Source organism: Alosa pseudoharengus, unplaced genomic scaffold, assembly GCF_046254945.1.
Source record: "Alosa pseudoharengus isolate Yale_2024_CS ecotype anadromous, Long Island Sound unplaced genomic scaffold, YU_APseudo_1.1 YU_APseudo_1.1_scf_11, whole genome shotgun sequence".
Classification (NCBI taxonomy): domain Eukaryota; kingdom Metazoa; phylum Chordata; class Actinopteri; order Clupeiformes; family Clupeidae; genus Alosa; species Alosa pseudoharengus.
In genome coordinates this window covers 13,201,569-13,219,402 of record NW_027468576.1, presented here as the reverse complement: position 1 = coordinate 13,219,402, position 17,834 = coordinate 13,201,569, and the positions used below count along the sequence as shown (strand labels likewise).

Sequence of the window (17,834 nt, the reverse complement as noted above, 5' to 3'; positions counted from 1 at the left end):
ATACTTTTTTCTAAAAGCCTTTTTCGTCTATCCCTTCACTTGTACACTACCGGGAAAACATCTGAAAGCAAGAGACACCTTCCATAATCAGTCAACAGATTAGATATGCTGACCCCTCATGTTAGACATCCCAATATAAACCTCTGCCCTGAGAAATGTTCGGTAACTCAAGGAACCCTTCTTTTAAAGGTGCCCTGTCACACGTATTTCATTACATGGTGGTAATGTCTGAAGTTCTACCATGGACTCTGTAACATTTTTTGTGGTAAAAATGCCTTGGTTACCTTGTTTCAAGCCATTCTAGCTGGTATAGAAAGCCTGCAGGAAGACTCAGCTCGATTTGCGACAGTTCTCATGAATATTCAATGAGCTAAGCTGCTTGACTCTGATTGGCTAACAGCTAGTCGATTTTGTCCATAACATGACAGCTGTTATCAACTAATTTTAGCTTCATGGCTTGAACTTAGCTTGGCTTGCAAGTGCTAGCTATGTTCGAATGGGCATAAAACCTGCTAGAGAGTGCATTAAACCTGTATAACACAGCACTTCCTTGAGTTGACAATAGCGTTTTACTTACGGACTGGGCACTGGTTAGCCTGGAGGACCAGACCCAATCTGAAAGATTAACGGTCTGGCCACGAATAACGTAATGGCCCAACTCGAACACCAAGCACGCATTTGAAAATCTCACTGCACGCAATTACTATACGATCAATGTTAACTGACTGATACCGGACTTCGACGCAATTGGATAACACTACGTCTGTCATCTGTTTAGCTCGCCTCTGGCCCGCCTATATCAGATACACAGATATGATTGGTTCCCCGTGATGCAAGGGGACAAAGTTACGTGCATCATTACTCATTGCCAGAGTCTCTCGCTGAGCAAATGCTTCCGCAAGAACTCTGGATTGCGAAGCCTGTGGCATTGTTCCAAAAACTAAACTGAAGCCATTTGATCTTCAACTCTGGGTTCTTGGGCAACATGCATTGTTGAAGTTCTATTCGCTTAGCGCACAAGCCTATTGACGTTCAGCCATCTTTGCATACGAAAACTGTCACTGACCTAGATGAATTCTGTGGGCGCCGTCTCAACTGGGCGAGCTCATGAATAGTAATGAGCTCAGTCAATTTCTAATAGGCCTGATTTCACATTCACAACATCACAAACACATATGGACCTAACATATTTAAAAAAAAATACAAGTAAAAAAGTACAAATTCAAAGACAAACAATACAAATAGTTCATTTTACTAACTATTAAACTAGCACTTTAACGTTTTAAGTTATTTAACACCATCACTACTACACTTATGGTGAGTTTCATCACAGTTGAATAATGTTGTATATACCTGAAACTGGTGTGTGCACAACCTCTATCAATGTATCAAGTTTTGTGTTGTGATGACTAGTGCAATGTGCATGCCCATAACAAGTGTGAAACAGCCCCAAAATTCCCTAGTGGCCGAGAGCGGTATCACAGGGGCTTGACCATGCGAGAGATTTCCACACATAGATTTCTTGCTTTATAGATAGATAAATGTCATCACAGTGTTTCACAGAAAGTATTTTACAGTATTTTGAAAATACAAAAATACACAACACTGAAGTATTTTGATACAAAATACAAAGGCATTTTCACATTTTTATTTGATTTATTTGCTGTCGTTCATGTGGCTCTACAGACACTTCAGGTAGGGGCGGCCACAGCCTAACCTCAGTGAAACGTTTGTAAAACTTAACCATGATACTTTGAAGGCCTACTAAATGGCTTGGGCAACGGTAGCATGATAACATGGTAGCCAGATAACATGAACAGCTATGTTAACTTATTACAATTATAATAACGTTAGCTGACTTCTTTTAATCATACAACTAAAGTCAGAAATTTGCAGTGCATAGATAGATAAAATATTATACTAAATCAAATAATATTTAATTATATTAAATGATGCAAGTTAGAAGGCAGAAGTGAATCTATGACATTAAAATTAGGAGTTTATTTACAAAATATATCAGTGAGAAAAATCTGTTGACTGCATCCCTCCAGCCCAAAATCATATCAAAATAGAATATTCAAAATATTCACAGTATACAATAAAAGATGGCAAGTTATACCTCTATTCAGAGGCAAAGTAACATTATTTGAAAATTAGGTTTTGGGTCTAGACATTATTTCACAATAAATCAATATAAAAGTTTCACTAAATAACCTGTTAAAAGTCCAGTTACAATTAAAAACTTGTTTTTTGTAAATTTGTTCTGTTATCAAATACATTTTTGTGTGCATGTTTTGCATTGGGAATATCATTACATTCCTCTCGAATCCACATTAGACATTAAGGCTGTCCCATCAAGCAGGCCTTCTATATTTGAGAACGTGAATTTGTGTGACCTTGTGTGCGTTTGTGGTAGTGTGCTACGTTGCGCATGGTGACGAAGGTGAGGTACGTTCCTGCCGCGTAGAGAATAGCTGTGATGAGTCCGAACAGGGCCACAGCCACATCACCCCCGCCGACATTGCAGTTCATATAGGTTAAGCCACGCCCTGCGTAGAGCCGCTCACGACGCTGACACACATCCGTCGCATTGACTTTGATCACAAAGTGCAGGTACAGCCCCACGGCTACCACATAGGCTACACCCCCTATGAGCTGGAATAGAAACTGGCTAACCAGCAGCTTCTTCCCCTGTAGGTAGGCGGGCTTTGACCCCGAGACCACAAACAGGAGGGAGAGGACACCCATGGTGAGGCTGAAGGCCACGCCCCCATACACTCCGGGCGCGCGCATTTGGCTGAACTGCATGTCGAGGTCACGGACCTGCTGAAGCTCTGTGCCCTGAAAGGGGATCTGGGCGTTGATGCTGAAGCCGCCTCCGGACAGGCCCGCTGAAGAGAAGCCGGACATGGAGAGGTGCGCGGCCACAACACACACCAGGACCAGCGCATTAGTCAGGACGGCACAGATCAGCACTATACCTGCAAGACACACAAACAAGCAAACACACAAGGATGTAAGTACATACACTGTAGATCAACAAAATAAAACTCAACTTAGCACTTGATTTTTCCCATTTTGAAAATCAAACAATACACACACACACAAAGTACTTGATCCAAGTTGTAAAATTATCTTTTTTTTTTACCAGTCTTACGGCTGCTAGCATGGCCAAGATGTGCCGCTCCTCGCCCTGATCCAGGGTTCTGGGTTATTCTCTTTCCAATGATTAACTAAAATCTGTGTGAGCCAGAAAGACTGTTTCTAGAAAATATGAGTGGCGAATAAGTGATGCTCATTACTTATGTCCATGTAACCGAGCTGCACCAATCACAATGGTGTATGATATAGGTGGGCCAGAGGCGAGCTAAACAGATGACAACAGCGCTGCGACGTCGATGTCCGGAAACATTGGTCGTAGTGTTATCGAATTGCGTTGACGTCCGGAATTGGTCAGTAAACATTGGTTGTAGTGTTATCCAATTGTGTGCAGTGATATTTTCAAATGCATGCTTGGTGCAGCCCCTCAAGTTGGGCCATTTTCATTACTCGTAGCCAGACCCTTAATCTTTCGGATTGGGTCTGGTCCTCCAGGCTAGGCTTTGTTTCTTTCCCGTTTTCGGAGCCTGCGTTGCCTACAGAGACTGTTTTTTACAGTGTACTCACGGAATGGGCAGCTAGCAGTCCTGAAGAAATGATTGCTGAATGTGACAAAACATTTAGGCTTGAAATTGCGTAACATCGCTGACTGCACCTTTAATTTCACATACATTCCTTCAAGGCAAAAATCCTTCAAGATTTGACAGGTTAAAAAAAATGTTTACATTTGTGGTGGTCGTAATCCTTCTCTAATCAAATCTGGCGATGGAACACCCTTTTTGCTTTTCTGGATGACTGTGTATGTCCATGTCTGTGTGATGTCAACCAAGGAAGACTAAAAGGCCTTTCATACTCGATGAAAACATTGCAGCTCATAGTAGTGCCCACAACAATAGGCCGGCTTTGTGTCAGGGCATAACACTGTTCACAACTCAGTGAGCATTTGATAATATGCATACATTACTGAGGAAAAGCTTAGCTGTGAAACCAGTTTGACGAGATGAACTGTCAGGGGTGGACTCAGGTGCAGAATCAGGGGAAGTGGCCGGACAAGTGAAACTTATTCAGTACAGAATCATAAAACCATTCTTTTAATATGGCAATTATTTACAAACATGTCTTCCTATTAATTTAAATATGTTATTTTTTAGATTTCATTTTTTTTTTAAATAATTTTTTTTGGGGGAGGGGGGTGTTAAGACCTTAGAAATGGCAGTATACATCAGTTAGAAGAGACTGGCTCAATCCTCAACCATCTATGCTACACTGGTGTCAAAACACAACAGTCTTTGGCATCATTGCCTAAATCACTCAATCACAACTCACTGGTCATTTGGATTCTTCTCAGTTGAATATGTTTAACTATTTACACTTGAATACTTTGATAGGTAAAAACACAGATAGAGCGTCTTACCTCTCCTCGAACATATGTTAGTGCACTTGGATCCATGGTGCTCTTCTTGAGGTGTGGATCTGTGTGTTTGTCTAAGAGGTGGTGGTGAGCGGTCATAGTAAGGAGGCTGTGATGAACTGAGAATTTGTGGAGGGCCAGGAGAGGAAGGAAGACCATGTGCATAAGGTAAGAGAAAGAAAATTGGTGTCAGACTGAAATATAAGCAATGTTGATGCTTCCAAAATATAGTTACTGAACTGACAAACTGAAAAATAATTTGTTTGCATTTACACTATAGACTATAACATATTACAGTATATATATATATATATATATATATATATATATACACAGTATTACTGTATGCAATCCCCACATAAATTCCACAGAATAGGCTACCACTCCTGACAGAGCATCATTTAAACACACACGCACGAACACACCGCTGAATCTTTCTTTGATGATAACGCACCTGTCGCTAGGTGGTGGTCTGTCTTCATGGTAGTCCCTCCTGCCCCGACCCTCTCGGTTGTCTCGGGGTACTCCTCCGGTGTGCTCACCGTTACGCTCACGGTCCCTTTGCCCACGGTGAGTCCTGGGTGGATGGCTCATGTCTTAATTATGGAAAGTCAAATTAGACAAGTGCTCACGTGACAGAAACTGAGGTTCAGTTTCCTTATTTTTGTGGCAGTTTCAGGTTGTTCAGTCGGAATCCTGTTATACTACATTTACTCCAATCAATCCACCAACAAAATAACAAGCAAGCGAAGCATAGTAGCCTCACCCAAACATGATAACGAACAAAATGACAGGGTGCAGTGTCTAGTAGGCTAAACTACGACAAAACAAATGTTGCCATCATGCTTTTGTTAAAAAAAACAAGTCATGCTAGGCTATCACCACTCGTATAGGTAATACTTCCCAGAATCGCCAAGATATCAACGGACTGTTTATTTAGCCTATTATTGGCCTGATACAGTTGTGATAAATGTTTCAGGTTTAAAGAATAGTCATACAACTTCACTTACTCTTATCTCTGTGGACATTGGTTTCAGAATGTTGATAAGACTTTCTTCTGTGCTTTGTTGTTTCCGCGTTTTGACTGACCTCGGTCTCGCGATTACCTGCACCTAAGGAGGCGGAGTCCAGGTGCTTTGAGAAAGGAGCGGCGGACGTTTGATTACGCAGTCCGCAATCTCTGGTTTCGGTAGAGAGTCCTAGCCTGGGTGTTCCCATGCTGCCTTGCGCGCGATTTGATTCACGCTGCTAAGGCAGCCTGTGGGGTATACTACGAGGCTTGACAAAGCCTTGACTCAAGGGTATACGTTAAGTGATACTACGATTGCAGTTATGTGATATATTTGTCAAACTAGGCTTTCAGCTCAGATCTGTGCGCGTTCTCGGTGTTGGGATGACTTTGGCCAATCGTGTAACATGGAGACGCACAAGACCGCCTCTATTTAAAAACAATTACTTCCGCATTCATGAGCGATAGCTTAATGTACACTGCGGTGATTTTTTGTGTCTAACCTATAACATCAAATAAATCAATTGTCATCAGTTGTTGTATGGTATGCACGTCCATAGTGGGATATTTGCACGCACCGCCCTATTAAAGCGCATTCGAGATCCAAAATGTTAGTAGAGGCGGAGCTCCACCTGTAAAATATATGACAGAACCCTACACGTGAGATAACTTAGTTTTTAAGACAATTGATTGGTCAGTGTGCGGTAGATTACACGATTTGAGCTATAACTTAGCTAAAACAGATCCACTTTCGTGTCACAGCATAGCCTGGCTTTGAACGCAACATACCTCGCTAACCCACTAATCGAGATTCGTAGTACACCCCACAGATGAGTCTAGTTATATACTTGGAACACAGCTCTGGTAGCCAGACGAGGCAATTACATTTGCTTCCGTTAGGGTGCGTCTAGATTTCTAGGCTACAACCTATGGTATTGGCAAATCCATGATGGTTAAGTCAAGCGCTAATTGGTTAATTGATGCGTTCCATTGAATGGCAGCCTCCTCTACTTCACAAGTGTCAAAAGAGGCAATGTTCTCCGGCTGGTATTTGATTGCTAGTAAAACGGTATTGGGTGACGTTGTTTTTTCGCCTGCACACTCCTATTACAAGAAATAGGAGACGAGGCCTGCCTGCGCAAAAGAAAGCAGCGAAACAGCGTGTATAGAAAATGGATAATGGCTTTGAGGATCTCGAGCTGCGTGAAGCACAGAGAGAGTACCTGGACTTCCTTGACGATGATGTATGTAATCTGTTGTTTGTACTTTTGTTTTGCCCACATTGAGACATAGCCTACGACAGATATGTCAAAGTTAAGGTCCGGCCCGCGAATGAATTATCTACGCCCCCGGGATGATATTTGATTAGTATTAGAACCGGCCCGCAGGCGACAGCCGCCGGCTGCTGTTTTGCGCATCAATACTCCATTCCCCACAATGCAACGGTAGCCCACGAACTCACTGTGGCGCCGCAAGTGGGCCTCGGCTTCATTATTCATCAGTATTCATTCAGGGCAGATGACAACTTTCAGCTACCCCCCTCCCCAGTGTTGTGCCTGAACGCGTTCATTGAACGAAAGTTACTCGTTCATATGTATTTTGAGCGAACGTGAACTGAACGTATTGTATTAGGCTACTACTGCCTGATAAACGTTACTGTGAAGTCGTTCATTCTGGTGTCTGTGAACGGCACGCTCTTTCCGTTTAACTTTGTTGAATAGGGTGCCAGATTTCTACAGAGCCTTCCACGCGAAAACCCGGCTAAAACACACCGTAAAAAGGCCTTAATATGGCAGCATGCAGGTCACCATTTGTCAAACTATGGGCCGCGGTCCGCAATGTGGACAATGGTCTGCAGAGTGAAATTATTCCCGGGCCATCGTCTGATAATTTGCTGCGCAATTGGTCAAGGAGCCGCGGACAGAAAAAGAAAACAAACATTTCTTCAATTAGTAGGAAATACTTGTTCATTTGGTGTCATCCAACACAGAGGCATAGAATTAAGTCGTGGTATGAGCGTTTATTCAATGCATGCGTGTGCACGTTGGTAGCAAAGCTAAGCTTCAACCTATTGGAATGCTAATTATGAAACGACATTTAATAGAACGACGTGGATTTATGCAACTTCCATAAAAAAACAGAGCACAGACTATATAAAACACTGTTTGGCATTAAGTATTAAAGTCAGCCAAAAGCTATTAATTAGTCTTAGTTAAAGATAGTTAAAGATCTCCAGATCAGTGATTTACGCATGATCTGATCCGCCATTTACCATTCACACAAGCTGGTATTGTGTCTCCTGAATCCTTACATTCAGGCATTCAAATTAAATGTAATTAAAAATCAGTGTATGATGCTTGCATGAGGGAAACATCCCAAAACAACGGCACCCATATAACTGCTGTTGTTTTGAGAATTATTTCTCATGCAAGCATCATGCAACAATGCAAAAACAATGAAACTATTGTAGGCCTAATTATATTTTACATTAGTAAAGCAGTACTCTGATGTGCATGTTTTCACAAACTTTTGTGAACAATCTTAGCACTTTAAACATTGACTGTTTTGAAGTGCATGTATAGCAATATAGTATAAAAATAATAATAATTGTGATGTCATTATGATAATTTAATGGGGGTGGGTTCATGTAGGTGGACCCTATGACCCCAAAGTATGCCTTGACTGGGCCTCAGGTCAAAGAAGTTTGAGAAAGGCTGATGTAGACGACAAAGCAGCAAGGAGGCATCATATGATCATTTAAAGGGACACCAGGCAACGTTTTCGTGTTAATTACCCATCTTCGTAAGTCGGTATATGGTTAAATGACTCATTACAGGGCGAATGAAGACTCTCTCGCCCGCCCCTACTGCCTGTAGGAAGAATATCCCGCTTGCAAGTTCAGTGTATTGTACCCGGCGACCGAAGCAGTTTCAGTTTCCATCCTGCATCCACAGCACAGAGGGAGGCTAACGAAACGCTAGCGATTGTTGCAAACGTGTGTATAATGGCAGAGCCGGCGAAGAAGCAGCGAAAACCCTTGACTGAAGATGCAAAGAAAAGGAAAAGAGCTTCAGAGAGCTCTAATCTCTAAGAGCTTTAATCATTAAATAAAATGCAGTACATGTCTTGGTTCAATAGGTTACGTGCAGTCATTTTAATATGTTTTAATAAACATTGAACCAGTCCGGCCCTCGGCTTGTAGCAAATTTGTTTTTTTGGCCCTCTAATCATTAGAGTCTAATGTATTTGACTTTGACATCCCTGCCCTACCACATGTAAAATGGGTTAATCCATAGGGTTGTTTGTGTGTCAGTGTCAGCCTTAAACGCAAACCTATGCTCTGTGTTGTCCCTTAGCAAGACCAAGGAGTGTATCATGAGAAGGTCCGCAACATGGTTGCAGAGGGCCAATGCAGACTTCTCGTCAACATAAATGACCTGCGCCGTAGGAACGAGAAACGGGCCAAAGAGTGAGTTGTCCTTGTTTAAATGCTTCTCGTATCGTATCGTGTGAACAGGTACAAGGCCATTTCTACACTTAAATCAATATGAGTGTCAAGAAGATATCTGCAAAGATGCAATTCAACAATACGTGATGCAGCGTCAGAGTAAGATATTATACATATTTCTAGGAGCAAATATTGCAATGTGTTTGTTTAATGTGTTTAACCTTTATGTAAAATGTAAATCAGGTTTCTCGGCCAAGTATACTTGCGTATACAAGAAATTTGGTCTCTGCATTTATCCCATCCGTGAATTAGTGAGCACACAGTGAACACACAGTGAGGTGAAGCACACTAATCCGGAGCAGTGAGCTGCCTTGCTACAGCGGCGCTCTGGGAGCAGTGAGGGGTTAGGTGCCTTGCTCAAGGGCACTTCAGCCGTTCTGATCAAACCAGCAAACTCAGGTTACAAGCAGTAGGCTGCCCCATGCCATTATTGTCATGCCATTGCCTCTTGTATACTCTCCCCTCATCATTACACTATTACCTTCTTCCCACTGGTGCATATGCTCCATCACCACTACCAGACACTTTTTTTTCTGTGATGAGGATAAAGTGGGTGTTGGTTTAGAATTAATGTAGTGGTGTTTTAGAGTTAAAAGCAAAATTATTTGAGCTGCAAGGACCTACCCCTTTTAGCAGCAGCCTCAAGTTGGGTGTACTGTAGAAACAATGAATGTTAAACAAAAACGAGATGATTAGTTTAGACTAACGGATGTTTTCTCTTTGTGTGCCATGTCTTTCTTTTTCATGTCTTCATTGTGGCCTTCATTCACTGCTTGTGTGATGTTCTATTGTAATTCACTTTTTTTCCTGCTTACTCCTCTTCCTCTTCTCATGCATTTTGTCTTATAGCTGTCCCTTCCCTCTTTCCCTCCGCCAGCTCCTGTCTCTTACTAACCCCCAACCCCCTTCTGTGTCCATGCAGGTTACTAAAGAACGCCTTCTCTGAGCTGGTGGCGTTCCAGCGTGCGCTGAAGGATTTGGTTTCCTCAATAGACGCCACATTCTCTAAACAGTATGAAGAGTTCCATGTAGGCTTTGAAGGCAGCTTTGGCAACAAACACGTGACCCCTCGCTCCCTCAGTGCTCGTTTCCTAGGCAACCTTGTGTGTGTAGAGGGTATTGTCACCAAGTGTAAGAGTTCACCATTGATACCAACATTTATTTTATGAATATAGTTTATAATAAATAAAGTGGTGACAGAAGAAATAAGCCTGCATGGTTATATAGTTGTGTGTGTGTGTGTGTGTGTGTGTGTGTCTGTCAGGCTCTCTTGTCAGACCAAAGATCATGCGCAGTGTCCACTACTGTCCAGCCACCAAGAAGACCTTAGAGAGAAAGTACACAGACCTCACCTCATTGGATGCCTTCCCCTCCAGTTCCATCTATCCCACTAAGGTGAAGTGTGTGTGTGTCCACATCTGCTGTTTTGGTTTCGACAAATTGGAAAATCATCTATCAAAAGTGTGAAATCACCACACATTGGTGTATTAACTGATTATTTTATTGGCATTAACAGCGTGTTTCGCTGTAGCTTTCTCGGGTTCACTCTGGAAAATAACCTAATTGCCTTACTGAGACTTTACTGATAAAAAGGACTTGATTGCAGACTAATCAGCTTTCTGATGTGTGATTATTGTTTATAGGATCCCAATTAGATGGGGCATAAGTCCCAGCTATTCTTCCTGGGATCCGACGGTACAATAAGATAATTAGGTTAAAAGCTCACATTCACAAAAGTGTGTGTGTGTGTGTAGGATGAAGAGAATAACCCTCTGGAAACGGAGTTTGGCCTGTGTCGGTATAAGGACCACCAGACGCTCACCGTGCAGGAGATGCCTGAGAAGGCCCCCGCTGGTCAGCTTCCTCGCTCGGTCGACATCATCGTCAATGACGACCTGGTGGACAAAGTGAAGCCTGGGGACCGTGTGCAGCTGGTGGGAGTCTACCGCTGCCTGCCAGCCAAACAGGGCGGCTTCACCTCTGGCACCTTCAGGTCAGAGGTCAAAGGTGGTGGGGTTGGTGGTGGTGGATGCAGGGTGCGTCTGTAAATTCAATCTGGCACTCTGAACATGAAATGGTGCTCTGCAGTTTAAAAAAGGTTGTTCTGAAAGAAAGTGTTCCAATCTCCCTATGAGTTAATGGTACAGGTTTCTCAAGAATCCAAATTGACATGAATACAAACAGTGGGTTGAAACGGGTGTTTTATGTTCCATTAAAGGGCCTTGACAACACTGAGGATGAATAACTCTATGTAACAGATTTCGTCTAATTACTAATTATGGTCTATAATTTCGTAAATAAGTCTGCAGCCTCATTTCCTCAATTGGGTTTGTTAGACTGCTGTCATGCTCTGCCTCCCTGTCGCCCCCTGCAGTGGCAAGTGTGTGTCCTGAATGCTCTGAGAGTGTGATGCTCTGAATAAACACACAGCACTTCCAACAGTAGCACATGTAGTGCAGTAGTGTACTAGTGCAGTAGTGCATTTACAAATTGTTTCAAAGTACCACAGTGTACTCTATTGAACTATATTGTTTCCCAATGGCTTTTTAGTAGTTTTTCAGTTTAGTCTGCTAGATCATAGGCACTTCTTCCTTAGGCCCTTTCAGAATTAAAAACAAGTTGAATTAAACTGAGCAATTCTTCTGTTGGAACAACATAATATTTGATAACTGATGTTTTGGCAGCTGATGTTTTTAGTCCATTTGGTTGTTCAAGGTTACTTCTACTTTGAGTCTGTTCTTATTATCAGATATTTGTACCCAACAGAACCATTCTCCTGGTGAACAACATTAAGTTGATGAGTAAGGAGATAGTCCCCACCTTCTCAGCAGATGACATTAGTAAGATCAAAAAGTTCTGCAAAGCCCACTCTAAGGTGAGAGACACTCCCTGCTGCTTCGTACATGCTTGAGTAGGCACAGCATCTTGTAGTCATGTGTCTTGATTTGTGTGTGGTGTAAAATATGTGATGCTGAGGATTTGTTCCTTTTCTCTGTGGATGTGCAGGATGTGTTTGAGCGCCTTAGCATTTCCCTAGCCCCCAGCATCCATGGTCATGAGTATATTAAGAAAGCTATCCTCTGCCTGTTGCTGGGAGGCAATGAGACCATCCTGGAAAATGGCACTCGCATCCGTGGAGATATCAATATCCTACTGATAGGTGGGCTGGGTTTTTCAACGTCAATATGTATCTGTGCGTAATTCGACTGTTGTAGAAAGGAATGGCTTATCTTTAATGCAATATCTACATTAGCCATTATCAGCAACCATTCATCCAATGTTCCAAAGGCACATTCTGTTTACTAATTTGATATCAGAGAAAACATTGGAGAACCCCTTTGCAATTATGTAGGCACATAATGTAATCTGAATGGCTGCCCTGATTAAAAAAACAACAAAACTGATTTCATCTGGTATTCTGTCTATAATGGAGTGGAATGGAAATTTCTAAGTGGCCCCAAACTTTTTACTGGCAGTGTATGTATTATTGATACCTGTACCTTTGGATTGGATTTGCATAGTTTGGGCACTCTTTTGTTGGCAGGCGATCCCTCAGTTGCTAAGTCACAGCTTCTGCGCTATGTGCTGTTCACGGCACCGAGGGCGATCCCCACAACTGGACGAGGCTCATCCGGAGTGGGTTTGACCGCAGCAGTGACCACTGATCAGGAGACCGGTAAGAGACACCCCTTACCTCGCACGCATATTCACACTTGTATAGTGCATGCACGTAAAGAACGGAACCCCCTGCATTCTTCCTCTTATATGAACACCCTGCCATCATTTACATCACGATCTTGCCATTTAGTAAGTTGCCTATTATTATTATTATTATTATTATTATTATTATTATTATTATTATTATGTAAGGGATAACGGCCGCCGAGGTGTCCTGTTATACGGAATTAATGGACGAGGGCGAGGGGCAAAAACTCCCCGACGCCCAAGTCCATTAATTCTGTATAACTGGACACACCTCGAAGGCCGTTATCCCGCTTATCACCCGGTTGCCACTGTAAACACGCGGTTCTGTTTAAAAAGAAGCTCACTAGTTCAGCTTGTTGTACAACTTTAGCATGGACAGTTAGCTTGTTTACAGTTGATTCCATTGTTGGGAAGCCTGCAACCAAAAGATTCTAGAGCGCTGCAACCGTCGTCCTACTATGGTTGTTATAGTTACCATTCATAAGCATTGATAGGCTATGGAACGGTGTCCTGTTATTCAGAATTAAAGGTCACCCGCCAGCCAATCAGAAAAGAGTATTTCTTCTCTCCGGGTGATAACATTATAATAACCCCCCCATCCTCTCTGCAGGTGAGCGTCGTTTGGAGGCAGGGGCCATGGTGCTGGCGGACAGGGGGGTTGTCTGTATTGATGAATTTGACAAAATGTCTGACATGGATCGGACTGCCATCCATGAGGTGATGGAACAAGGCCGGGTTACGATCGCCAAGGCTGGCATTCAGGCCAGGCTCAATGCTCGCTGCAGTGTGCTTGCAGCGGCTAACCCTGTTTATGGGAGGGTGAGGTTACAATGCTATTTGAAAAAGATACATTTTTAAGATTTATTTTAATTTTATCAGCCTACTCTACCTGTTAAGTATCTATGTGTCTGTATGATCTTAATGGCTGTCTCAGACCTACACCTGTCTATTCATGTTCCTGTATTCCCACAGTATGATCAGTATAAAACTCCCATGGAGAATATTGGCCTGCAGGACTCCCTGCTCTCTCGTTTCGATCTGCTCTTCATCGTCTTGGACCAAATGGACCCGGACAGCGATCGTGAGATCTCTGAGCATGTGCTGCGCATGCACCGCTACCGAACACCTGGGGAGCCAGAGGGAACAGGTGAGCCAAAGGTCAAAGGTTAAGGCAAGGCAATTTTATTTATATAGCACATTTCATACACAGGGGTAATTCAATGCTCTTTACATAAACAAAAGCAAAGAGTACAAAAAAAGTTTAAAAAGTGAAGTACATAAAATAAAATAGCTAAGACATAAAAGACAACATAAAATGATTACAATACAGAGTGCAAAACAACAAATTACTGGAACACAGCCAACAGCTTAACCTTATGCTTTGTCATACTTTGTCTTGAATTTCCCCTTGGGGATCAATAAAGTATCTATCTATCTATCTATCTATCTATCTATCTCTAGCTCTATATCACTATATCTCTATCTCTACCTCCAGTTAGGCTGTTGTATTAAATTTAGCTATAAACCAGCTAACGCAAAGGAAGTCTGAAAAATCCTTGACCATTGGACAGTCTCTCAACAGGTTAAAGTCAATAATAGGGCTACAAAACAATGATGCCACATTTTTACTGCTGTCGGGCTCCATAATTCCTCCTCCTCTTGGTCTGTAACGTCTGTGTCGCTATCGCCCTCTTGCAAGCGCGACTCGGCCTATCGCCCACTCCGTTCTGCCTATTTTCGTAATAAAAAAAAAAAGCTAAGAACGCAATATTGCGTTCTTGGCACTTTGAGCACTCAAAGTGTTAAGACACCAAGACCGTATCATTTGCTTTCCTTTTACCAAATGTAATTACTTCAGTTTTTTTCTTTGTACAGCTGAAGAAAATTGAGACATCCAGTTGTTGTTCTTGTCAGTACACTGACAAAGAATCAAGTAGACCATAGTCATTAGGTGACAGAGCTAAATAAAGTTGGGTGTCATCGGCATAGCTATGATAGGAAATCAAATTGTTTTTGATATGTCCAAGTGGGAGCATAAAGAGGTTGAATAATAGTGGCACCAAGATTGACCCTTGGGGAACACCACAGGTCAAGGGCATTGGTGTTGAGGTACAGTTGCCAATGGTAACTAAAACTTGTAGATAAGATTTGACCCAATTTATAACTATACCTACCTGTAAATCCAACCCAGTGTTTTAGTCTGTGTAGTAATATGTTGTGATCAACAGTGTCAAAGGCTGCACTAAGGTCCAATAACTAGGACTGATGTTTTGCCTGCATCTTTATTGAGGCGTTAAAGGTTGTATCAGCGATAGTGGGGATACGTCACTTCTGTTGATGTTCAAACAAAACAGAGAGCTAGCTCGCTAGTCCCTCCTCATCCCTCTCGTGCAATTAAAACTCTCCTAAACGTGCATCTTTTCAGTTATTGGTTGAAACACTTTATTTTGCCTTTGAGTGGGTTGCCAACCCTTGTTGGTAGCATTGTTTTTGTGTACAGATCTCGGAGCCTAGGCTGCCTACAGAGACACTGTTTTTTTGACGGCCTGCTTATGGGGCAGACAGCTAGCAGATTGTTAGGAAAGATTAGATGAATGTGATCATTTATGTTTGGTACTTTTGGGGGCCTGCAATCGCTGATACTACCTTTAAGGTTAAGAACCATATTGAAAGCAGGACCGGAGTCATTTTGGTACTCATCCTTGTTTCCTTTCTGTACATGAAAAGTAGAGCTTTTGGCTGTTTGTTTTTGTTCTAATTGCAGCTAATCAGATGGACTGTAGCTTCACAACCTTTATTTAAGTGTGTGTGTGTGTGTGTGTGTGTGTGTGTGTGTGTGTGTGTGTGTGTGTGTGTGTGTGTGTGTGTGTGTGTGTGTGTGTGTGTGTGTGTGTGTGTGTGTCCCAACAGCAATGCCCCTTGGAAGTACAGTGGATGTGTTTGCCACAGATGACCCCAACATCACAGAGTCAGCCGAACAGGAGCTACAGATATATGAAAAGAAGGACAACGTGTTGCATGGACACCGCAAGAAACGGTATGCCATCATGTTGTCAGTCTTTGATGATGCACCGTTCCTTGATGGTGTTCATTTACCCAGGGTGACTTCTTATGTCCATGCAGGGAGAAGATAGTCACCATGGAGTTCATCAGGAAATACATTCATGTGGCCAAGCTGGTGAAGCCGGTCCTCACACAGGAGGCCTCGGACCACATTGCAGAGGAGTACTCTAAACTCCGCAGCCATGACCAGGTCAACCAGGAGTCTGCCCGGGTCAGTGCCTCTAAACGCACGCACACACACAAGTAACCTCTGTAACTGATAAGTTTGCATATGTGGATCTGTCAGACAGTCTGTCAGTGAAACGGATGATTCAAGTGTTCTCAAAATCCTGTGTGTGTGTGGTCCAACAGACAATACCTGTGACCGCCCGAGCCCTTGAGACCATGATCCGATTGTCCACAGCGCACGCCAAAGCCCGCATGAGCAAAGCTATTGAAATGAGCGATGCGGAGGCTGCCCTTGAGCTTATGCAGTTTGCCTACTTCAAGAAGGTAACAGCACTTTTAACAGCATAAGTGGGGAAGTTTCACTATGTGGAGTTTTCGATTGTTTGCTTAAAACATTCAAACAAGCCCAGCCCTCTTGTAATACCATTTGCACCATGTGTAGTGTTGTCAAATACAGTGCAAGTCAATGAAAGAGTGCCACGTGGCTTCATTCAAGTCAAGTCGGATCCTACAGAATTTCACATACAACTCCTTTAATGAGCCCTTAATCTACTGGAGTAAAGTTACAATTTATGTGTTATTTACACATTAGAGGTGATTTAAGATGAACAAGGCCTGTGTCTGTTTGTAGGTCCTGGAGAAAGAAAAAAAACGGAAGGTTGTAGAGGAAGAAGAGCACATGGATGTTGATGCATCACAAGAGACCCAGGAGACGCTGAGCCAGAAAAGCATGAGGCAAGTGCACACTTCTTTCTGCAGTTCCCTCCTGTACATTTGAACCCTTTAGTAAACATTGCTTACAGTGTATCAAAGTTGTTTTAGCCCTCATCACAAAGAAATGTCTGTGTGGTTGTTGGCACAGGAGAAGAGGACGTGCTTCTAAAGATGACCTGGACCGCACAGACGCAGGGGATGACGCAGATCCCTACAGCTTCACAGAAGATGAACAGAGTGAGTTTGTATTACTTTGCTTTTACCCTGCCTTTAAAGGAACACGTCAGCTTGTTTGCTGTCTCCCCCAAAAGATAAGAGGATGCATACCCTTCTCTGTGTGTGCAATAACCCAGTCTTACACTGTTTGCCTAGCTAAGCACAATTCACTGGAAGTGTGTTAGACCACTTAGCCTATAGCTAAAAGGGAACAAATAAGCTTATTTCCCAAAACGTTGGCGTGTTCCTTTAACCTAAAAAAAACAAAACGTAATTTATATTGATTGTGGACTTGTTTTTTTCCCCTCCACAGCCCAGCCCAGTCAGCCATCATCTCAGAAGACCAAGAGTTCCGTTAGTCAGGACAGGTAGTTACTATATCCATTGGATGCTTTTCCTCGGTTTGTCGTGGCTCTTTACATGTGATGCAGCAGTATTAAGAATTGTCACCCATGACCTATGACCCTGAGGCTTTTTTTTTGTTTGTTTGTTTAATTATTTATTTCACACAGACTGAAGGTGTTTAAGGCAGCACTGCTGAAAGCCTTTAAGTCTGCCCGCTCTCAGTCCGTGGCTGTGTCTGACCTCCTGTCGCACGTCAACCAGGACCAGACCGACCTCTTCCAGCCGCTCGAGATCCAGCAGCTGCTTGACCGCATGCAGGACGACAACCAGGTCATGGTGTCCGAGGACGTGGTCTTTCTCATCTGAGAATGGTCCTCCTCGGGTGGACTGGAAGACTTGAGTCCAAGAGAAAAGCACTGTGCATTTCTGTCCCAATAAATCCTATTTTGCATATTACTGATTCTTTTTGTATTTTTGTGCAACCTGTTATTTGGTTCCTATTAACCAAACCCAAAAAGTGTGGGAGAGACTGCATAGCCTGACAAATAATTGCCATCTTCATTATTATCCTCTAAACAAACTCTAGACATACACTA

At 42.7% G+C, this 17,834-nt stretch overlaps 2 protein-coding genes across 2 annotated transcripts; one reads left to right on the top strand and one right to left on the bottom strand.

Moving 5' to 3' along the window:
• Positions 1-1,611: 1,611 nt before the first annotated feature.
• On the bottom strand, positions 1,612-5,743 carry LOC143116751 (MARVEL domain-containing protein 3). The gene is made up of 4 exons (XM_076278043.1): positions 5,521-5,743; positions 4,965-5,106; positions 4,514-4,629; positions 1,612-2,981 (listed from the first exon to the last, which is right to left on the bottom strand). Exons 1-4 carry the CDS (start codon positions 5,726-5,728, stop codon positions 2,368-2,370), a joined length of 1,080 nt encoding a protein of 359 aa, XP_076134158.1. The 5' UTR covers positions 5,729-5,743; the 3' UTR covers positions 1,612-2,367.
• A 643-nt stretch (positions 5,744-6,386) lies between these two features.
• On the top strand, positions 6,387-17,689 carry mcm3l (MCM3 minichromosome maintenance deficient 3 (S. cerevisiae), like). Its single transcript, XM_076278042.1, has 17 exons — positions 6,387-6,763; positions 8,876-8,988; positions 9,950-10,158; positions 10,292-10,422; positions 10,782-11,020; positions 11,794-11,902; positions 12,034-12,187; positions 12,572-12,703; positions 13,343-13,551; positions 13,705-13,879; positions 15,643-15,769; positions 15,856-16,006; positions 16,147-16,287; positions 16,595-16,698; positions 16,826-16,914; positions 17,207-17,261; positions 17,406-17,689. The coding sequence occupies exons 1-17, from the start codon at positions 6,692-6,694 to the stop codon at positions 17,602-17,604; spliced, it is 2,409 nt and encodes an 802-aa protein (XP_076134157.1). The 5' UTR covers positions 6,387-6,691; the 3' UTR covers positions 17,605-17,689.
• Positions 17,690-17,834: the final 145 nt, after the last annotated feature.